The following is a 23,871-nucleotide window of genomic DNA, read 5'->3' as shown; positions in this document are numbered from 1 at the left end:
CATGGGAGAATTTATCCTTTTAGAGGAGGGGGTGAGGGGTGGGGTGAGCAGGAGGAGGGATGAGAGGGGAAACTGTGGTTGGTACGTAAAATGAATAAAAAAATTCTTAAATAAAAGAAAAAAAAAAGGCTAAAGCAAGAGAACTTCAAGTTCCAGGCCAGCCAGGACTAAGAAAGCATGTTTCTGTACATACTGTGCTATAGCAAAACACCATCTCATAAGAAAACAAAGGATTTACAATATAGAGAACACGTTTCCAAAAGTGAAGGCAGCAATTGTTACAACTTCAACTAATCCCCCTTGACTACCTCCCTTCATTCTTTTTTTTTTTTTTAAGATTTATTTATTTATTATGCATACAGTGTTCTGTCTGCAGGCCAGAAGAGGGCACTGGATCTCATTACAGATGGTTGTGAGTCATCATGTGGGTGCTGGGAATTGAACTCAGGACCTCTGGAAAAACAACCAGTGCTCTTAACCTCTGAGCCATCTCTCCAGCCCCCTCCCTTCATTCTTGAAAGGAGGGAAAATACCTTCCCAGCAATGTGTTCTTTTATTTATATATATATATATATATATATATATATATATATATATATATATATATATATATATATATATATGCAGTAAAAAGCACAGACACAATTAAGGAAAAAACAAAATACACTTTAGCAAATTGCTTTTTTGTAAGCACATGAGCAGAGAGTTCTAAATACTTGTTTTAAATGTTTCTTAAAATACACTAGAAAGGAGGGAATTGAGGTGGGAGTCTTCTATGTCCCTATAATTACTAGAGAAGGAGAAAATACTCTGCAAAGAGATAGCATGTTTAGAGCCATTTAAAATGGGAAGAATGAATGACATTTAGGTTATTTCTCAGCTTTTTAAGCTCACGGAAAGTGCCCATGCACTGTTCACGCTGGGGTTGTGTGAAAACAAAAACCTATAATGTTTCATGTGGTGTAGTGGTCCACACACTTTGGAGTTCATGTTCTTCTGGGTCTGTGTCTTTCTTGCTTTCTTCACAGTGCCAGGGACTGAACCCAGGGCCTAGTGCACAAACAGATAAGTGCTCTGTCACTGAGCTACATTCTCGGCCCATTGGCACATGTTAATTTTCGAGAAAGACTCTGAACTCTGGGGCTGGGGTTATACAGTATTTGCCTAACAGGGGTAACACCCTGGGTTCAATCCCCAGTACCAGTCCAAGTACCCTGACTCCACCACAAACATTTTAGGTAAGACGATTAGAAAATGAGAGAGTTGAAGAACAGGAGGCAAAGATTTGAGTGGAATGAGGTTTCAGAGAAAGCAGGGCATGTGCACATAAAAGTGGGAATGAAGGATAGTGTGTAAGGTACGACATGAGCTGGGCTTGGTAGTGCGTGTGTGCATTGCCAGCACTTTGAAGGCAGAGACAGGACTGGGAGGATTGAAAGTTCTAATGGGGTAGCCTGGTTTACAGAATATGATTCTGTTCAAATTTAAAAAAAAAAAAATCAGAGAGACTGTCCTAGGGTAAGGCAAAACTCACACTGAGTTCTTTAATATAGAAGAAGTTTGCAAAATAAAACAAATGATATCCCTAAAACATGAACATGCTGTCAGCAGCAGGAAGGCATTGATACTAAAGCAGAATTCTGCTAACTTACCAGTTCCTGGAGGAATAAACTACAGCAAAAAGTTTTGGGGCCAGGTGGAGCTGGGTGTGTGCACCTGCATTGGGGCCAGGTGGAGCTGGGTGTATGCACCTGCTCAAACGCCCTCTGTGTGGCCATCAGCAAGTCATTAGCAACATCAAGACTTTCTTATGCTTCAATGCAGAGTTGTTACTGAAAGTTGCTATTGAAGACAACAGTGTTTACAGCGTCTCCATCAAGAGAAGCATTACTGCCATTATTCGAGTACTTAAGCCTGCTCTATGTAACACAGAGGAACGACAGAAAGCTATTAGCTGCTTAACTGTGGCAACAAAAGTTGCTTTGTAAACTGTTAATAATGAAACAAAGTTGAATGTCCTTTTAGTTGCTTTTCTGGAGAACCACTAAGTCTCCCTCAAAATTACTTAGATCAACAGAGATACACCTTGATTGGCTTGGCGATTATTAATTAAGCCCAGGCTCTATGATACAAATATTAATTTATAGATTGTGTGTGTGTGTGTGTGTGTGTGTGTGTGTGTGTGTGTGTGTGTGATCAAAAACACATGGTTTCTGTCCAGGGAAAAACTAAAGGCTCCAACCTCACAGTTCTCTAGAACACAGTAGCAGTACCTCTAACACAGTAAAAATGTGTTTCAAATGCCCTTCCTGTTAAACTAGATAAACTCTGTTCCGATTCTTTTGAGCTAAGCTGCAAGAGCTTTCATTAGGGGGAGAAAAAAGAATTTAAAAGGTACATGAGGAATCTTAAGTTTCAACTAAAAGTCAGCATTAACTTTAAAAGTACTCCCAAGTTTCTCTCTCAGAGATTCCTATTACAAACCACAAAAATACTAGCAGGAAACAAAATGACAGTGTGAGGTGAAGGGTCACTCGGCACATACTTCCAACTCTGTGACAGTGTGAGGTGAAGGGTCACACGGCACATACTTCCAACTCCGTGATTCATACCTTGGTTTGAAAATGAATTCTGTTTCCTTCCTTCCACATCTCAGTTTGTAGAGTTTGTCCGGGATACACTGGTTTGGCAAAACGAACCTATTAAAATAAGAGTTTTAGCATTAAAAATATTTTTAAATGAAACTCTTCTCCTTGGAAGCGAAATGTCAGGGAAGGCCAGCATAAAAGGAAAACAGTAGAGATTTAAATACATTAAGCTTCATAGAAGATATCAAAAATGTAGAAATTAATAAAGGACACTGACAGTCATGCACACACAACAAGCTAGTTGTTTTCTCTCAGAACAAGAGAACCAGGGCTGGGGATGCAGCTCACTGGTGGAGCAAGTGCTTGCCCAGGTTATGGTAAATTCAATTCCCAACACTGGAAAAAAATAAAAGAAGAAAAGGCAGCATCAGTGAGCAGCATTTTCCCATGACAAACCAAAACCATAACCATATTAGGTAGTGATACCGGCAACCACCAGAACAATTTGGAGTTCAAAGTAGTACTAATTAATCTGGGAGCTGAAGGCGTCAGTGAGTACACAGAACAAAATATTTCCACATTTTAGAGCAGGATCATGTATACTACTGTGTGAATCTATACTCACATTACTGAACTAAAAAAACTAATTGTGATTACATAAAAAGCATGAAAATAATGAGTGTTATTAAGGTCCAGGCATCAGAAAATGTATCATCGCTCTTGCATGGAGAATAAACTAATAAATACTTTGAAAGCCATTTGACACTGCCATAGGGCCTTTCAAGCACACAATTTATGACTCAGACAGAAATACTGTAGGCAGAAACATTTTCCTTTGTTATTAACCAAGTGAGTAAACAGTAAAATCTTGAAATCAACCGGTAAGCACAAAACTAAAATGGTTAAATCCCATCAGTGCTGCAGGTGGTGTTACAGAGTTCAAACTCAGCCCCCAACATCTTCTGTTAGGGCCAATACAGAGTTTAAAAGTACATACGTGAGGCTGGGCAGGGGTGGTCTACACCTTTAATCACAGCACTCCAGAGGCAGAAGCAGATGAATCTCTGTGAGTTCAAGGCCAGCCTGGTCTACAGAGTGAGATCCAGGACATTCAAGACCACACAGAGAAACCCTGTCTCAATCTGCCCCACCCCCACAAAAAAAAAAAAATTATGCAAGAGACATATACCTTAATTGCCTTGAATCTTGACACATCATTATCTGCAAACTGCTGCAAAACATGCCTTGCAGAAAATCCAAAGGTACATAATCCATGTAATATGGGCTTCTCAAAACCTAAAAAAAAGGGATAATTTTTAAACATGAAAAGTGCTATGTCTAAGTATATATTTAATTGAACACATTAGTGTCTTTTAAATTGCAATTTTACCATGAATTATACCATGTATTAACAAAAAGAACATGCCAGGAGAGATGGCACCACCTTTCATCACAGCACTGGGGAGACAGAGGTAGGCAGAGCTCTCTAAGTTCAAGGCCAGCCTGGCCTACACAGTAAGTTCTAACCTAGCCAGGCTACAGATTGAGGACTGTTCTTTAAAATAAAATAAAAAAAGTTCTGTAAACAGTACTTACTCCTCCCTAGGGAAAAATTAAGATATAAATGACAAAAAACTATTTGTGAAAAATCTTGGGAACACAAAGAACTTTTTCATTTCATTTTGTGTGAAACAAATCACAGTGAGTGATTTCATATACCTTTTCTAACCTTTCAAGCTCATGCTCCCCCTAATGACCTTGCCCCCCACCACTGTGATAGCTCACATCCTTCCCCAAAGCTTCATCCTAGGCCTACAAAAGCAGCAGCTTCAATCCACCATCTGAATTTCAAGCAAACCACACACCATTTTCTGAATACTTCATACCTTTTTACAGCCTTTGAATAAACACGAGAACTATCTTCTAAATGTTATTCGAATTACCAGTCATAAGCAGCACTTTCTTTAAGTGTATAGGTAGTTAACTGAGCTAATACTGTTCAGTGACTCACAGAATTTACAACTCACCAGCAATGCTAGCAAAGTTAGGGTCAATGTGTAAAGGATTCCAGTCTCCACTGAGGCGGTACAAAGCAGCCTGCAGAGAAAAAACTATCACTGTAATTCAGTGTTTCCTGAGAAAGCATTCAGTGTAGGACAGGAAGCATGGCCAACTATTGATTAAAATATATAATGTACATAAATCTAGAATGTGATCTAAAAGATAACTAATTTTTACAAAACAAGATTACCTGTAACTTTAAGTTTTAATAAGGTCTTTTGCTGTAATCAGTAGTGAGGGATTAAAGCAATAAGAAAGGAAGACAAGAATTATACCCCACTGCCTAAGAGGAAATTCCCAGAAAGCGAAAATCCAATGTAGACAGGTAAAGGTTTAAAGTCTCTTTTAGCCAATCAGAATCTGCCAATTTTCTTAATGGTTTTTTTAATTTTCAGTCTATAACATAAAAATGGACAGACAGATAAATGTCAAAGACTTCTCACAAACTTCCATCTTTCTGGCACTTTAAATCCTGAATATCAACTCGTGCATAAAAACAAACCCATAGCTTGCCAGTCTGACTCTGAATATATAGCTCAGACTTCACACTACTAATTTACATAGGTAAGACAAGAATAGCAGGAAAACATAGGCAACAACAGGGAAAGCCGTCATTTTCTGGTATTTAAACTGTGAGGTTTTAAACTAGAGTGCTCTCCAGAATTGAAGGGAAGAAATTCACCGGCAGCTGGGTGTTTATGCATCTTTATAATAGCTTGTTACAGTTCGTCGGACCTGCCTCAACATCTTTTCCTTCACAAGTCTCCTTTTGAGAAAATTTCACTTGTCAGTGGCTCAATATTCTTTCCTGCAGTTGTGGTCTTTTAAATATAAGATTCTGTGTGTTAGAAAATTAAATGGCTGGTTTTTTCAAAAGCTATATACAAACAGTAAACACTAGGAAACTATGCACTACTCACTAGTGTGTATACTATGAAAATCAACACATCTCAGGGCCACAAAGGGAAGATGTCAGACATGAGCGACATAATGAGCTTTGATTCCAGAGGGAGCTGGGTTCACATCCATCCCTATCACAGCTAAGCAAGTTTCTCTACCAAGATAAGCCTCAAGCTAAGAAGACTCAATTTCAAAGAACAACTGGAGAAATTAAATGAGATCAAAACTCATGGGTATTGCCTCCGTGAACATTAGCAATTTCGAAATCTTTTTATAAGGCTTTAGCAACAGTGTAAGTCAACAAAGTCTCTGATTAGCACTTGATTAGAGCCCTGTCTACACAGAGGACAAAGTACGCATGCCTGTGGATGCAAGCCCCAGAAAGCGTCTCTTTTGGAGAAGAGGATAAGACAAAAATATTCCCTAAGAGCTGCCTGATGAATGAAAAGCACCAAGGGGAATTTGGGGCCCTGTGAGACATAGAGAGCTTAAAAAAAAAAAAAAAACACCTTTCCAAAGCAAAACACCTCCCTACAGTAATCCCCTACAGCTATCCATTAAGGAAGTAGCAAATGGCCCTTTGCTATGGGGAAAGGATGCCACAGTTCCAAACTAGCAATCTTGGAAGCCAAGCCGTCGCCGTTATGAATGGCGTATACAGAGGTAAACAGATGTGTAGTTTTACAGGACTGCACCTCAGTGTTGTGGTCACGGCTGCTGACAGTTTTCTCTCTATCTAGGACGCTGGAGCCTTTTGAGTCTTTCTCCCAACTATTCTCTACCTATCCTCTCAGCTCCTGTCCTGATTTTCATTTTCTTTTCTCTTAGACTGACTTAGTTTTATGTGTATGGACGCTTGGCCTGCACGTATGTCTGTGTACTACATGCATGCCTAGTGCCCACAGAGGCCAAAAGAAAGTGCTGGGTCCCCTGGAACTGGAGTTACAGAAGGTTGTGAGCTACCACCACCACAAAGGAGCTGGGAATTGACCCTGGGTCCTCTGGAAGAGCAGCCAGTGCTCTTAACCCCTGAGCCATCTCTCCAATCCCCTTCATTTTCTATTTCATTGTTCTTTTTCTTCCTCAGTTTCTCAACTTATTACTCAGTTGTGTTTGTTTTGAATTGCTGCCGTTCACCTCCCATGTGTCCTTAAGAGCAGTGCGTCTCTGGATTCCTTTTATGGTTCCCATAGGGATGTATCACTTGTACTTTCTCGAGCATCTACCACTGAGCGTCACTTCTGCCCTTGCAGTCTCTAGCCTAGTCCTGGGTTTGCACTTGGCCATTCATCCTTCTGTCAGTGTTCCTCAGTTAGTACTTGGTTAGATGAAGTCCCTCCTTTGTGTGGCATGTTCCTGAAGGACAGCTGGTTGACACAAACTTTTCTTTCTCAAGAATGGTGCCCCACTTCTGCCCTGCTCTGAAGGAATCTGATGCCCATCTATCTTCTTCTGCAAGTTCCTTCACCATTGTCTTTCAATCATCTTTAATGTCTAAAGATTTCACCAGGATCCCTTTCAGTACCACTTACTGAAAATTCACATTTCCTGGTCCATGCAAGTGACCCTATGATGCATTTGTGATAGCTTTAATTTTCAGCCCTGTAAAGGGATGGCCTAAATCTGAAAGGATCCCCCAAAAGAAAAACTGGTTTTGAGGTCATATCTGCTTTCAATTTAGCACAGTGGCGATTTTAATAAAGAACTGTATTTTAATGGAAAGTACAACCTACTCAACAACAACTGAAATCCTAACAGTATAATTAGCATTAGACACGAATCTGTGAGACTACAGTTTGTTTCTCATTCTCCTCAAATGCAATGCCTGGTATTGAGAGCTGTTGACGGTTTGACCTTTTTACATCACTGCACAGAAATCTAGTCTTCATGAAACACTTGTTTTACTTATACGGTCAAGCCAACTACCAGTGAAGAAACTCTCCTATAGACATTTAAACAGTATATCCAAGAAGTAACATTTGTAGAGCTAAAACTATACAGTTGAGTTTGCTTGCTGACTAAAATGTTACTAATGTATAGAACCCAGCACAAAGTTTATTCTCTAATGGCACAATTTTTCCATTTTTTTTTAAAGATCTGCCCTTACACCTTGTCCTCCATTACCCGCCAATGTAAATGTGACTTCACCCTTCACACACCCTGACATGCATCACGCTTCCTCCTCTGCTATACTTCTCAACCTCTTCCCTGACAAACTGAAAGCCCTCCATCTCTGAGGAGGAAACATTCATACACCATCTTTCTGCAAAGCCAATCATCACGGGCAAACCTTTCTGCCTATCACTCAATGGAGTGTCCTTCTCCAAGAACTTACTCTACAGAGCAAAGGCTGGTGTTTCATTTTTCCTTGCTTGAAATAAGATGCCTTAGTTACTCCACTAGAGACACACAGAAGTAGAGTGTCCACACTTTCAACAAAGCAGTATCATAGCCAAGTGGATCAGCACTTCTCACCTGATTCAATGAGGTGGTATCTCTCAGGACAGCATCAGGAGGTCGTTTCGGTACAGCGACAGCTGCCTGAAATCAAAAAACCTTGTGTATCAACTTAAATATATGTGATTCTCTAACAAAACTGACATCCAATACACAACCATGTGTCATTATAATAAAGTCTGCAAACTGGATAAACGGTTTTTTAATATTTTATACACAGAGAAAAATGACATTTAAAATTTCATAACTCCTGGCTTTTTATAAATTACAATTTTCCTAAAATGACTCTTTTCAATATAAGAAATATTATCAGAACTATTCTCCAGGTCACAAAGGACAAAAGACAGTTTTTCCTGTGTAAAAAGATGATAACAACTCTAAGAATTAAACAATTTACATATTTTAATTTGCCATATTAACAAAATAATACATTTTTGTCAGCTTTTTAAAATTTGATTTTTATTATTAATTATATGGAGTGTACATAGGAATGAAAGTGCACAGGGAGGCCAGAGACATCAGGTTCCCCTGGATTTGGAATTACATTATAGGCCACGAGGAAAGAGGCTACCTCTACAGTAAGAGGCTGCTGCTTTTCAAAAAAGACTTTTCACCTACTTTTAAGTGTGTGGGGGGGAGGGGGGAGGGAAAGGGAGAAGGTAAGGGGGAGAGGAAAGTTACCACAGACAGACTCATTGGGAGACTACTAAGTCAGCCTTATAGAGGAGTGAAGAAAGCTGGGTACAGTGGCTCACTCCTACAACCCTAGCACCCTGGGAAGCTGAGGCACGAGGACCACTACAAATTGAAGTCAACCTGCTCTATAGAATTAGATTTCCTTTCCTCTACAAAAAAACAAAAATGGGGTGGGGCTAGAGAGGCAGCCCAGCAGATGGAGTATATAAGGCTCTTGCAGGGGACTCCAGTTTGGTTCCCAGCACCCTCCGGAGGATGCTGCCTCTGCTTCCCCAGACACCCGCACATATCCACACATAGACACATAATGAAAAGTAGGTTTCCAAAGGGAAAGTAGACAGTGGTCACTAGACAGGAAAGAGTGGTGGGAAGGAATGCAATGGCATGACCAGCCGCCAGTGGGGACCAGGACAGTAGGGAGGTCGAGCAACACACATCCAGAGTATGAAATTCCCAAGACACACAAAGATCGATGTTCCAGGACATGCAAATGCTTTTTCCTGACATACACTGAACACATACACTGAGTTGCTATAATATGCCCCATAAAAATGTATAAATATTATATCTCAAAAGAATCTTACTTTGAGTTTTTCTGATGTCCGTTTTCCACCAAAGCCCCCAGAGCCAACAACAAAGACAGAGAACTGATTGTAGCATATAAGCTCCTTCCCAGAATAAGAATGGACTATAAAAGAAGCAAAAGAGAAGAGTTATTACACAAAATATGTCTAGTTAATGAAGATGGGCTTAACACTTCCTTTACTATTTAAAAAAATAACATACAGCCAGGGCCAAGGTCAGCATTTCCAGCAAGCATGGGCGTTTGCAAAGCTCTAGTGCAGTGTGTTCACCTCCAGTCTCTGAAGGCAGGAAGAGTTCCCCAGCCCTTCACCATGAACGGTGGGGAATTTGACCTCTTAAATCCCCCAACTACCACCTATATCTCAAGTTTTATCTGCCACTAACATTTCAAACAATTCCTCAAGACAATTCAATCTACCACACTCAAACTCTGAAATACTGTCAAAGCACTAAGAGCATGGGACTTCAGGAGACAGTGACCAGGAACGGAGACAGAGGAGTGGCCCCAGGGATGCCATCCTGCCTGTTTTGTTCACTACTCTATCCCTAAGAAAAAGAGCCCCGATACAAAAAAGGTTCCTCCTGCCTCAGCCAACTGAATGCTGAGATCATTATCATGCAACCATTCATGGTTTTTAATGCAGTTTTACCAATGATATTTCAACTTCAATGTATTTACAGGATGCAGCCCCATGGTAAGTCAAAGACCATGGGCATGGTCTCCAGTATTTCCCTCAGAAACGACATGTCAGGCAGAGCTGACATTTCTACTATTCTTAGGAGCAAACTTTTACACCTCTATTTCTTTTCCTCTTCTTAAACTTAATTAAGTTTTTGCACTGTCTTTAGCTTATGTTTAATTACTTACACTTTATTAACCCAATACTTATAAACTACCATAAGCTTTTTTCCTACCCCAGATAAAATGTGGCTATGGTGTTTAAACCATATTATGAGTTCAACAGTCTTAAATGCAGTTGAGAAACCCAACTGCAATCTAAAATAATCAAGCTCTGAATAGCTAACACATAAAAGAGCATCAATGGGCTGGAGAGATGGCTTAGCAGTTAAGAGCACTGGCTGTTCTTCCAGAGGTCCTGAGTTCAATTCCCAGCAACCACAAGGTGGCTCACAACCATCTGTAGTGAGATTTGGTGCCCTCATGTGGCGTGCAGGCATACATGCAGGCAGACCACTGTATACATGGTAAATTAGTAAATCTTAAAAGAGCATCAGTGACACAGCCCAGCTGCATCAACCCTACTGCAGTAGGCACAACTCTTCCTGAGATTGGTACAGGGACATGCATCTCACTTCTGTGCTTTGGTTATGTTGTTTCAACCCACTGGCATGCCCCACCTGCCCCAGCCTTAGCCCCAGGCCCCCCTCCTCCCTCACTTTTTCTTAAACACCCTATGAAATTTTAAAATGCTTACTTTGCTCTCTTACAAATTACAAAATGACTACAAACTGGATCATTCTCTGTGATGAAGTACGTTACATACAAAGCCTATCAATCTAACAATGTTATTATAAGAATTATAAACGTGTTACCGTCCATAACAATCACTATGCCAGATCCTTTATCCAAGATGTCAGCAATAACTGTTTCACTTTTCAATTCTCCTAAAATCAAAGTAAGATAAATAATTACATTAAGCCATCAAGGAATTTCCCATGGTTTCCACTTACTTCAGCAAAGCTAAAAAGTTATGGTTTTAAATATTTTCCAGTGACTCCTCTTGCAATGTCCAGCTGGCATCTAAATATTGGGTGAGCACCAATCCCATTTAGCCCATTCCTTCTGAAATCTCTACGGCTTCTGGGAAACACTTTTGAAGCATTCTTTTCTGAACATTTATTCCTCACTAACTGGTTAAACTCCGTGGGCGACAAAACAAAATCAATCACAAAAATATAAATAACAATGAGGGGGGGGGAGGCCTGTGGGAAGGAGGAAGTGGGGAAGGGTGGGAGAATGGAAGAAGGGAGTGAGGATTACCAGACAGTACTATAAACAAGTACGCAACTGTCGAAGAAAAAAATTCATTTCCTTGAGACCTGTTTTTCTCTTTTGTCTACACAACTGGGACTAACACCCAGCCCCCGACCACCCAACTTGAATGTCAGCTTTGACTCACAGAAAGCAAATCCGTGTTAATACTTGAATATACAGAGAATGGCATACTTTTAACTTAATCCCAAAGTCTGTGGGTAGCTATCTGAGGATTTAATAGGAAAACAGCAAACACGTTTGCATCTGAGATTCAGCACTATGGCTGCAGTGAGGTGAAAGTCCCTTGCGGAACAGGAATGGAGGCAGAGGACACTGGGAAGGTGAGGGGGGACAAAGTCAGCAAGGAGTGGGCATGCAGATGAACAGAAAGCAAAGATTCCAGATGCACAGAGAATCAAATAACTTCCCAAGTATCTACCGGTGGGAGATGGTGAAAGAGAAAAAAGCATCACAAAGGTCGTCGGTGTGATGCTTCCCAAAACGATCTGTTTATGACTCTTCAGTAAAGTCCTCAGTGCCTTCTGAAAGGAGCCTAAACTTCTTAATCTGAGTTTCAAGGCCTGTGACAACCCTTCTTGCCTCTTTCTCTATTCTCAAATCTTGCTACACTCGCAATTCATCCTCAAGTTAGGGAAAACTGTCTTCAGATCCCCCAACAGCCTCTACCTCCAGAGTGCTAGGATTAAAATGGTACTCCCATGTCTGGCTTGCATCTTAAATCAGTATTCTTACTTCCTAAAGAAAAAATTTTAAAACTATATAACAAACACACAAAGACACCAATGAAGACAAAGAACTACCAAGAAATACAACTTGAGGATAAAAATGTATAAGAAATCAAGAAAAGTATTATCCATATGTTCCTATTATATCAGTATATAATTATAATCATTTGGAGTATATATCTACTCCCTTTTCATATTATAAAATCCCAAAGAGCAATATTTAATACACATCTACTTACTTTAACAATGGTTCCCCAAAGGAACCCACTAGGCTGGCTACACATGAAACATGCAGGGACCTTTATGAAATGACCTCTCTCTCTCTCTCTCTCTCTCTCTCTCTCTCTCTCTCTCACACACACACACACACACACACACACACACACACACACACACACACACACAGAGAGATATACATACAAGCATGTACACACACACAAGACCTGAGGTGCAGATTTTATATTTCACTAAAATAGCCGACATAGCCAGGTTTTTTTTTTTTTTTTTTTAAAAAAAAAAGCATCTAATACCTGATGCTATACCTTGAAAATGGTGAGCATCCCACAGTCACCACCAACTGTGTATTGGCTCAGACTACATAAACAGACTAGAAATGCATTCTGCAATATAATGAAACAAAGCCATTACACTTTAAAAGAAGTTACAAAGCTCAAAGCTTTTGTAAAATAGAAAGGCTTGGGGGCAGGGGGTCTACTTGCTGACTTCTACATTATATGATGTGAAAAGATACCAAATCTTCCTTTGTTTTTAACAATCTTATTTGGTAATATATATTATATAATATATATACATTATATAATATACATATATAATATGCAAACATTCTGACATCAAAAAATACATAAAATTATTGTGAAAGAATAAAAATATGGGTTGGGTACATGTTCTCTCTCATCTGTGGTTCCCAGCTCCAAATCCTCAGATACAAGCCTACAACAACATGGAGTAATGACCACAAAAGTTGGGAAGTATAAAGGAATAACTGGCGAGTAGGGGGATGGGAGTGGAACAGCAGAATACAGGTGATATGAGGTGGAAAATGGAATAATGAAGAAGGGGTTCCAACTGCAGAGGAGGGAGAGATCAGATAGAAGGAAGAGGGGCAGGAAGAGGGGCAAACAGTACTAAGGCTGTATGATAAAGCCTCAAGGCATCACACTATTTTCTATTTACCTAAAGTTATATACAATACATATGAATGTATATGCATACACATATAAATACCTGCAAAAAGTAGTAAAAGAAATTAGTTACTTGGGCTGACAATGCTCCCCACAAGAACCATAAACTAACAAAACCCTCAGTACTGGGCACAAGAAACCTCCTTCTGAATGGCTGGTCAGGGTAATTCAAGTAACTCGAAAAACAATATGTATTATTGATGTAGGCCTTGGTTGTATCTTAGGGGTTGAAGGTGGGCCCCTATTGCTGAAGACACCACACACTTAGAGCACAGGATTCGAATGATTTGACCTGGACCTAACCTGAACACCTTTTCTTGCATTCTAGCTCCCATGATTCCAGAAAATGCAAACGACCAAGGGAGGGAAGCATTTAAACAGTTCCACACAGATGCAACACCTATAAACCATGGCAATTGCCAGCATGGCAAGACATGCATAAAGGTGTAATAAGGGTGCTTAGAGGTTTGTGGTAACCAACAGCTGTCTAATTAGACTAAGGATCACTCAACACAAGGGAAATTGTGCCTGGTACTAGAAATCTAGCCAGCTTCCTTGGGCTATCGAGGTCATAGACATTAGAAAAGAATCTACTTACTACCCAGATTTTTCTAGACCAGCATAATTCCTTACTACATTCTAAATCTTATCCTTAAACCCCCAGGGAGTGTAGCTACCACCCTTCCTCAAAGAAGCCTCTCTTTATAGCAAATGAAGGTGATCACAAAAAACCACAACTGGACACAATGCACAAATCAATGGATTGTGGAGATCCAGCCCCAATAATTACATCTATATCACATGATCAAGAGATCATGGAAAGCCCAGCCCCAATGCAAACATCTACATCACAACTCCTCCATCTCTAGCTCAAGGAACATCATGAAGAAGGGGGCACAAAGATTGAAAGATCCAGAATAGAATTTCAGGAAATCTCCTATGAAAGTCTCTCCTAGATATGACTGAATACAGAGAACTAGAGCAATGACACTCTCAATGGACACGTTAACACAGGAGGGAAATTCCAGAGTCCCACTCCCAGACAAAGAACTATAGGCAACTAGTGACTGTTAAGGAGGAAAGTCATACTTTCCCAGGGGTGAGTCCCTTTTTGGATGTCCACTAGGAGTGGTCAGTCCTGAATCCATATATACACAAACAACAAAAACTAACTCAGTGGGTTATATTCCTATGTATTTGTATATATACATATGTAACAATACTCAAAGGTAAAGGCTATCAACTTGAGAGTCGGGAAACATGGCAGAAGTTCAAAGGAAGGTAGCTGGGAGGTACTAAAGGGCTGGGGGTGATATAATTCTGTTTCAATTAAATACATATTTTAAATGAAAAAATGGAGCTGGGGATATAGTACAATCAGCAGGGGGCTGCCTATCATGCAAAACCCCTTGGTTCTATTCCAAGCACTACACAAACCTTGTGTAGTGGCTCAAGCCTTAATCCCAGTAATCAGAAAGTAGGAGGAGGGTCAGAAGTTCAAGGTCATCCTCTACTAGTGGAAAAAAAACCCCTGGGCCACAAGAGGCCTTATCTTAAAAAAGTATAGATAGAGAGATGGATAGTTAGATAAATGGGTGGGTGGATGGATGGATGGATAGACAGACAGACAGACAGATAGATAAGTTTTTGTGACCATCCAAAATATTACTAAGAAAAGGAAAAAAATGATTAGGTAGGTTTGGTTTTCTTCTCTTCCAAGGGAATAGGAAAAAATTACAAATGCTATATCTTTCAGCATTGTTTGCTTTATGCAAATCAGTATCAAGATAAACAACCACAGGAACCATAACTGACACACAATCATAATGGTGCATATGTCAATACAGATAAACTGGCAGTATTACATCAATAATTTTACTGTTAGTGGAAGACAGTCAGGGACTGGTTAACATCATCTACTCTAAGGTCACACATGGAAGCTGCTGAAATCTTGATGGGGTGGACTATGTCAGTTTAACACAATGGGATAGCTTCGGGGGTTAATCAGAAAATTAAAGCATAATATTAGGCAATTAGTTCACATAAACTCACCTGATCGAGGAAGTGGTTTATACAACTCCAAGTATTGCTCCCCATGAAGAACCTATGTTACAACAAATGCAATTTTATTAGCAAACTTTCTTATACCAGTGTCTACCTTTGGGTACTGCTAAGCACAGGTAACATTTTACTATCCACATACCACATCAGTATTCTTCCTGTGTCATCTATCTCAGTATAGTTTCACTTCTTAATCATGCAATGTAGAAATAATTAGTACACCAACATACAGACAAACAGATCTTTTGGATGAGATAAGATATATTTGTGTTCTTAGGATCCAGGGATCCTTATTGACTATATATGATTTATCAATGGAGCCAATCAATCAGGCTCTGTTCCAAGTGCTTATCATAATGCCTAGAATATAATAGGCATTCAGCAAGTATCCACTCGGTAAAAATGAACCAATGGGCCAGGGCTGGTAACTTCAAGTAACACAAGCTAAATAGAGATGACTCAACTAAAACACAAAGACAAACTTTATAAACCTATCCAAAGGCAAAAACATCATTAATGTCAACATTCCCTTTGTGTTATCTGAGTAGAAACCAAACACACTGCAAGGAACCAGCAACCTGCGCTCAGTACAGCAAAGCCCCACACATGCACGTAAACCTGAGCGGAGTCTCCACGTGCCAGTAAACCTGAGCGGAGTCTCCACGTGCCAGTGTCCGGACCCTACTACAGTAGGACAGCTTTCCACCCTGCCCCCAATCCAGAAGGAAGGGAGAGAGAGCAGCGAGGGTGATGGGAAATAGGAAGGAGTGCCTTCCTCACTGTGCCAGGCTGCCTTGAATCCCAAAGCTAGGAAAACTGACAAGCTGGTTTCCAGATGGCTGTCACTCCTGGTCACAGAAAGTGAGCATCTTACCTGATTCACGGATCACACTGGAGAGAGATTAAAAAGGCAAACTGAGCCGGGCAGTGGCGGCCCACGCCTTTAATCTCAGCACTCGGGAGACAGAGCCAGGCAGATCTCTGTGAGTTCGAGGCCAACCTGGGCAACCAAGTGAGTTCCAGGAAAGGCGTGAAGCTACACAGAGAAACCCTGTCTCGAAAAAACCAAAAAAAAAAAAAAAGAGGGCAAAGTGCCCAACACAGGCTTCCGCCCTTTCCTTCCAACGTTATCAAATATTCTAAGAAAATGAGATCCCATGACTCCGACAGGAAAGCCATCAGCAACTCGCTGATCAGTTCAACTAGACAGAAACCTGCTCATAGCTCTGATTCAGTGACCACTGCTGGAGGCAGCTCACACCTACATAAGGAACTAAAACAGACCGTGCAGATTTCAAGTTTTCTTCAGTTACTTCTTCCTTCTTGAAATACTTTCTGCTGGCTTCTTTAGCGTCCTGCTGCTGATGTCATGGGCCATCCTACCCAATTAGTTTTCCTAATTTTTCCGTGTCTCTTCAACCTCCAAACACTTCCGAGGCCCTAAACTCAGGTGTCTTCTCGACTTAAATTCACAGAGTAGGTGATTTCAGCTGGTCTCACACTTTTAAACATTACCTGAATGCGGAAGATCCTGGTTAGATTTTTCCTTACCACTTTAGACACAATCAACTACGCCTTCTTCATCTCCATTTAAGTAAGTACCAGGCAGCTCAAGCTTGTCCAAAACAATCTCCTGACCATCCTCCCTTAAAACAAGTACATGAAGGCAAAGTCCTTGCTATAAAAGCATGTAGGTCTGAGTATGCCCAGAGCCTATGTAAAAAATCCAGATATGGCAGTGAATGCTTGGAATCATGGTGCTGAGAGGGTGAACACAGGCAGATCCCTGGGGCTTGCTGCCAACCAGCCTCGTCTATCAGCAAACTCCAGACCAATGAGACCCTGTCTCAAAAAACAAGGTAGATAGCACCTGAGAAATGGCACCTTAGGTTGACCTCTGGCCTCTGTGTGAACCCATACATGTATGTACCCACATGCACATGTACACACTACAAAAAAGGTTTGGGAAATTATGAGTGACAGAACGTGCCTATAATTCTAGCACTCAGACAGCTGAGACAAGAGGATTCCAAGTTTAAAGACAGAATGGAGCTATATAGCAAAACTCTGTCTCAAACCATGCAAGCGGAAGGTATGTAACTATATGACTGTATATAATAATATATCATATGCAAATACTATATATACTAGGCATATATACATACATCTATACATAATTATATCTACATGATTTCTGTTGTTTGAAACAAACACCTTCCTCCTTACCTTCTTTGTCCTTTTATTTAGAGCTTTGCTTGGATTACTACAATAGACTCCTTAATGGTTTCTCAGCTTCTGCACTTGCCTCTCATACCCTTCTCCACACAGGAAGATTGAGTCAGAAAGTGAACATATCTGGTTCACATCATTCCTCAGTTTAAAGGGCCACAAACTGCTTCCCATGCTCAGGAACAGCATCAGCTGAAGGGAAGCTAGACATACATTCCCACCGCTAGCCAGGGAGCTGTTGGCAACTGTTAGCTGCTGGGAGGAAAGAGTTTTCCCCAAGAGCACAGCCCTGGTACATTAGCCAGGCTTCAGCTGAAGACCACACATCCAATAATATGTGGGCAGCACAAATTTGTCTTGTTGGGCTTAAAAAAGAGAGAGACCCAGAATTGGGTGGGTAGAGAATGGGAGGTGAATCTGGGAAGAGTTGGGGGTGCAGGAATGAATACGATCAAAACACATTGTATGAAACTGTCAAAGAACTAAAGAAAAAAGTTTTGAAAAGAGAAATCTTACGGGGCAAAAAAAGTGTAAACCAACACCCTTTAATCGCCACAGGCTTCCTTCTCCTACAGCCATGAACAGAGCCTCTTCTGCACCCAGTTAAGACTCATGCCTTGCTGTTCCAAAACAAGTCAAGTATGTGCTCCCTCCGGGCCTGTTCACGCTTGTTTTCTCTGTCCTAGAGATCCTTCCCCCAGATAATTAGTGGGTGTTCTCCTTCATCAGTGTCATGAGGTAAAGAGAGCCTATCCACTCTCTGGGTAAAGAAGCCAAAGCCTGGGGCAGTTACTTACAATTACAGTAACGAGTGAATGGTGGAGAGAGAATTAACAACATTATTCCAGGATTACGAGACTATACAGAAGTATTTTCTTCCTGGAATTTTAAAATAACTCTCCCCTCTTTTAGTCATGAAAAGAAAAATCAAAAGATATACTAAATCATTATTCCTAAGCCAACCACCTTAGTCGATTTTACTTTAATAGAAATTTATATAATCTTTTTATATATGTATGTGTATTCATGTATTCATATAATGTATTAATTATATATATATGTAGTGTGTAACACAGTGTGGGAGCCCACAAAGGTTTTCTACTGAGATCTGAGCTTGCTTTACACAGTAGGGCAGTGCTGTGGGATGTCCTGTATGCTGTGAATATATGTTGCTATGATTGATTGATAAATAAAATGCTGATTAGCCAGTAGCCAGGCAGGAAGTATAGGTGGGACAAAGAGGGAGGAGAATTCTGGGAAGTGAAAGGCTGAGGTAGAGAGACGCTGCCAGCCACCACGATGAGAAGCAATATGTAAAGATACTGGTAAGCCACGAGCCACGTGGCAACTTATAGATTAATAGAAATGGGTTCATTTAAGATATAAGAACAGATAGCAAGAAGCCTGCCACGGCCATACAGTTTATAAGTAATATAAGTCTCTGTGTGTTTAATTGGGCCTGAGTAGCTACAGGAGCCGAGTGGACATAGGAATACTCCAGTTACAGGGCTGCACTAGGGGATGGCTTGACCACGTGCATGGTCACCAAGTGTCTGGAATGGTCTACATTTGGCTGTGCTGCAGGGAGGTCTTTTGTGTCACCCCTTGGCATTCTTTTAAATAGTCCTTCAGTAGAGACAGAAGGAGCTGGTGGGTTGGGACCCAGGCCCTCCTGAGGCTACCCTGTGTTTCTGTCTGTCTCTCTCTATATGTATCCTTATATCTACAAATTCTTCATTTCTCCCTGCTCAAGAGTACCCTGGGGGAATAAGAGAGAACAGATCTCCCTCAATACAGTATGAGACATTTATCAAAAACATTAAATAAATAAATAAATAAATAAACAAACAAACAAGAAAAAAAGCCAATTAAAGTTTCTTAGCAGGCATACCTTTGCAAAGTTGATTGACAGCCCAGGAACCTCTGCTAGCCCTCCATTCATCATGGACTTCTGAGCAATAACAACACCAAAGGTGGGCAAACAGGAGAAGTCGTCACTTCCTTCATACACAAACTTCAAATCCTTTGGATTCTTGATCGAGGCTCCTACTCCAAGGGCATACATGATACTCTCCAGTTCCGTGTATGAAGAGGAAAATGAAGGAAGCCTATAGCCAACACTACTAGCCTGGGAGAAAAACAGGAAGACTCTTACCCTCCACAGCAGCATCTGATGGCCGGACTTCAAATCTTACCTATAGGTAGCAATATTCTCAGGCTTAAAACCAGATTTCTAACATAACTACATTTTCCTGTGTCACAGAATACCAGGGCACTAAATACAAAACTGATTTCTTTCTTGTCTACTACACTTTTTTCCTTTGATTGAAAATAGATTTTTTTTCCTCACATAATATCCCCTCGTTACAGTTTCCCCTCCCTCTGCTCCTCCCAGTTCCTCCCTGCCTCCCCTCCCATCCAGAGCCACCCCTTTTGTCTCTCATTAGAAAACAAACGGGGCTTCTAAGGGATGATAAGCAAATAAACAATATGATAAATAATGTAAGATGATAGAACAAAGCAAAAACTAACACATCCGACTAGGGCCAAAGAAACCGAAGGAAAGGAGCCCAAGAAGCAGACATAGACACAGAGACCCACTCAGTCACACACTCAGTATCCCCATAAAAACACTCAACTGGAAACCATAATATATACATTGAGGACATGGAGGCTAAAAAGAGAGAAATACATATACATATTTATATGATAAAAATAATTAGATATGTCTTAAATTAGTTTTATATATATAATAAACTATGTATGTACATAAATTATACACATCTATATAGTTGTATCTCCTGACCCGACGTTATAGCCAGTGAACAGTAAACTGACAAATGTCACAGAACAAGAGCTAGAACCTTCCTCATAGTCCTGTTCCTCACACAGTGAGGGGCCTCTGGCTGACAACCATGTCAACATTTTGTAATACAGTTTATCAATGCCGTCCCTGAAAAGATCTGGCCTAGGGCCTAGATAGCCAAAAAAAGGGGGGGGGGGGAAGAACCATTAAAATGAATATCCTTTCCCAAAATTTTAGAAAAATTGTTGACTGAAGGAGGGTTACTAATGGCCAAAAAACAACAACAAAAAAGCTATATTTTAATGTTCAGCTTCTGTGTGTTCATTCTATCTACATTTAGGGCATAGTTCACAAAAAGTCACTTATTTATTTTTCAATAATGGCTTAAGGAATCATTTTGTTAAAATGTTTTAGAGTTATTTAAATTTCTAAGTGTTATTGATTCAGCCATTTTCAGCACAGAGGCGATGCTTCTGGTTGGCAGGAGAAGGGAGAACATGATCAAGAACCTGTAGCACAGACACCCCATAAGCTATGGATGCCATCTCCCCTAAAATATGTCAAAATATTCAAATCTATTTCAAAAGCATTTAAAGTTAGCCATGAAGAGATAGGGAGGGTGAGTGGTCAGAAGGAGGACTGCACATGGAGGCAGATTAACAGACAGGAACACCACACATCACCACTAGATCCCACGTCATGACAGACTCACAGGAGCACCACACATCACCACTAGATCCCACGTCATGGCAGACTCACAGGAGAACCACACATCACCACTAGATCCCACGTCATGGCAGACTCACAGGAGCACCACACATCAATACTAGATCCCGCGTCATGGCAGACTCACAGGAGAACCACACATCAATACTAGATTCCACATCATCTCAGGTCCTTTTCCTCAGCAGTAGAGGTAACAGCTTTCTCTCTCTTCCATCTAGTATTTCCCTGGGTTACTTTTCAAATAGCAAGGAAGGTGTGGTTAGTCAACACATCAACTGGGCAACTAACTTGATTCATCACAACTCCAAAGAAAGACGATCAAAACTTACACACAAAACGATCCCCCTGAAAACAGAGAAAAGCTTTCAGCTCCTATACTTTTATCACATAGAAACGCCAAGGGCAGAAGCTGAGCTGGTACCTTCCACTCTCCTACCCCAAAACTCACACACTAAGAAGAGCTGTGGAAAGCAATACCCAAATCCCCTCCTCTCCTCTCGAGACAGATCTCCATCAAAGCAAAAAGTATGGTACATCCCAGAAAAATCTCTGAGTACAAGATAAAAGAAAAGTGGAAAAGAAGAACAGAGTTATCGGGACAGCTTCAGATTTGACTTCAAGCCACATGCTCATGTGGTCATCATGAATTCCTTATATTTCAAACTCAGTCTTATTCCAAAGACAATCATAAACGGTTTCTGAAGACACACCACTGATTATCTCCATGATCAACGACAGAGTGACTGTTTCCAGGGGAAAGGCTAAGCGGGAAAAGGTGGGAGGATGGGTCTGTAGGCGAGCTTCAGGCACTTCCCCTACTTACAAATTTCGATGTGGCTGTAGATGCCGCGTGACTGGTGTGATTTTGTGAGACTCCTTCAGAATCTACCTTATGTAAAACTTCTATTATACCACTCGTTGATTCTACAATTAAAAAGACAAAAAGAGATAGAGCTTTGCTGTAAAATCTGAGTAAAGAAAACTACAATACACTAGAGAACATCTACCACACACTTCCACTGGCCCTCCCATTCCAGTGGGTGGCCCCACAACCATGGTACCGAACTAGATGGGTTAGGAAAACAACAAAAAAGTGGACATGAAGTTGAGACTAGGGTAAAAGTGAGAGGTTAGAAGGTGGATATGGGAGCTGTTAAAGGATGGAGTGGGTAAATATGACCAAAAAACATGGTACACATACATGGAACTTTCAAAGAATTAATTTAAAATATTTTTTAAGGTATTCCACATAGCCAGGTGGTGGTGGCGCACACCTTTAATCCCAGCACTTGGGAGGCAGAGGCAGGCGGATCTCTGTGAGTTCGAGGCCAGCCTGGTCTACAGAGTAAGATCCAGGAAAAGTACCAAAGCTACACAGAGAAACACTGTCTCAAAAAAACAAAACCAAAAAAAAAAAAGTTATTCCACATAAACTGGATTCTACTTGGTGGTACAATGCTTGCCCAGCATGCCCAAGTTCCTGGGTTCTACCCTCAGCACCACATAAAATAAATACATGTAAAATGGTCTCTGCCTCAAAGGAACTTAGCATGCAGTTAATAAGGCAGACCTCAGAAACAAAGGCAGTGAGAACAGTTACATTAGCTGTTCACATGGCAGGAGTCCAGCTAACAGAAGAACAACACGGCCCAGAATATCTGGGAAAATCTTGCCGAACATTCGGGGTCTGACCTTTTCTGAAGTCCTAAAACTATGTCCAGGTGAGAAAAGGAGGAGCAGCCGGGACGGAAGGGAGAAGAGCAAACCAACGTGCTGACTCAATGCCACCTCACTAACTAAACAAGAGAGCTAAGCGGGAGCAAAAACCAGGTGAGTGCACATTTAGGGCAATGGAGAGAGCATGTGGCTAGGAGAGATGGCTCCAAGGTTAAGAGTACATTCTGCTCTTATGGAGGACCTGAGTTCAGTCCCCAACACCCACACTGGCGAGTTCACAACCTTTAACTCCAGCTGCAGGACATCTGATGTCCTCTTCTGAACTCCAAAGGCACCTGCACAGATGTGTGTGTGGTGTGGTGTGTGTGTGTGACACACACACACACCACACCACACACACACTTAAAAAGAAATATAAAAATAAAAAGAGCATATGGCTAGAAAATGAAGGACTCCAAAACTAAGCACCATTTGGGGAGAAAGTGCATATAGCACAAATGAATACACGCCCCACTACTGTCCATCCACCAGAAACCCACCAACCAAACACACAGGACCGAGAAACACTGAGGAAACTGCCTATGAGAGCATCAACACTCTCCTAAGGATGAAGAGTCCTAACACCCAGTGGAGCAGAAACTACATATGTGCCCAAGACCCAAGTGTCTGCATCAGCACAGCTGGAACAGATGAAACTGCTTATCGAGAAGACAGCTTGTCGCCTCTGCTCCCTGACCAGGACCAAATGGCTGGGACTGTACCTTGAATGGTCTGTGGCTTGCTGGCATTGTTGAAGTCACAGATCTTCTCCCAGTTGGCCCTCACTGCCTCGGGAGTCATGGGCTGGTTCCTCTGTCTGACGATGGCTCCGAGGGTCCGCTCCCAGCGCACTGGTTAGGGAGACAAGACTAAGACACGGAGCACATAGCTCAAAGGACAGAACATAAGATGCTGGAGAGCCATCTTCACGAGAAAGGAAAATCCTAGAGGAAAGACATTCCGGCTTCTGAAGAGCTCTACCAAAAACCTGAGAATACATTTCTCTTTAAAAGCCCATCAGCAGAAATGTCAGGTTTTTAAAGAAAGATCTGCAGCTGAAGGGCAGGGGGAAATGAATAGACATGAAGCCTAAGAACATAAA

General features: G+C 41.0%; 1 protein-coding gene across 1 annotated transcript in view; it reads right to left on the bottom strand.

The window, feature by feature from the left end:
- The window catches only part of Hsd17b4 (hydroxysteroid 17-beta dehydrogenase 4), an 80,564-nt gene that overhangs the window by 18,536 nt on the left and 38,157 nt on the right, over positions 1-23,871 (bottom strand). The window contains exons 11-20 of the mRNA XM_052742175.1: positions 23,492-23,620; positions 21,877-21,977; positions 19,413-19,649; positions 15,284-15,335; positions 10,842-10,913; positions 9,287-9,390; positions 8,025-8,090; positions 4,616-4,685; positions 3,778-3,884; positions 2,613-2,699 (exon numbers count right to left, since the gene is read on the bottom strand). Coding sequence (XP_052598135.1) covers positions 2,613-2,699; positions 3,778-3,884; positions 4,616-4,685; positions 8,025-8,090; positions 9,287-9,390; positions 10,842-10,913; positions 15,284-15,335; positions 19,413-19,649; positions 21,877-21,977; positions 23,492-23,620 — 1,025 coding nt within the window. The remainder of the gene's footprint in view (positions 1-2,612; positions 2,700-3,777; positions 3,885-4,615; positions 4,686-8,024; positions 8,091-9,286; positions 9,391-10,841; positions 10,914-15,283; positions 15,336-19,412; positions 19,650-21,876; positions 21,978-23,491; positions 23,621-23,871) is intronic.

This window comes from Peromyscus californicus, unplaced genomic scaffold (assembly GCF_007827085.1).
Source record: "Peromyscus californicus insignis strain IS unplaced genomic scaffold, ASM782708v3 Scaffold_17__1_contigs__length_78620276, whole genome shotgun sequence".
Lineage (NCBI taxonomy): Eukaryota > Metazoa > Chordata > Mammalia > Rodentia > Cricetidae > Peromyscus > Peromyscus californicus.
The sequence above is the reverse complement of the archived record's forward strand: the minus strand, read 5'-3'. Positions and strand labels throughout refer to the sequence as shown.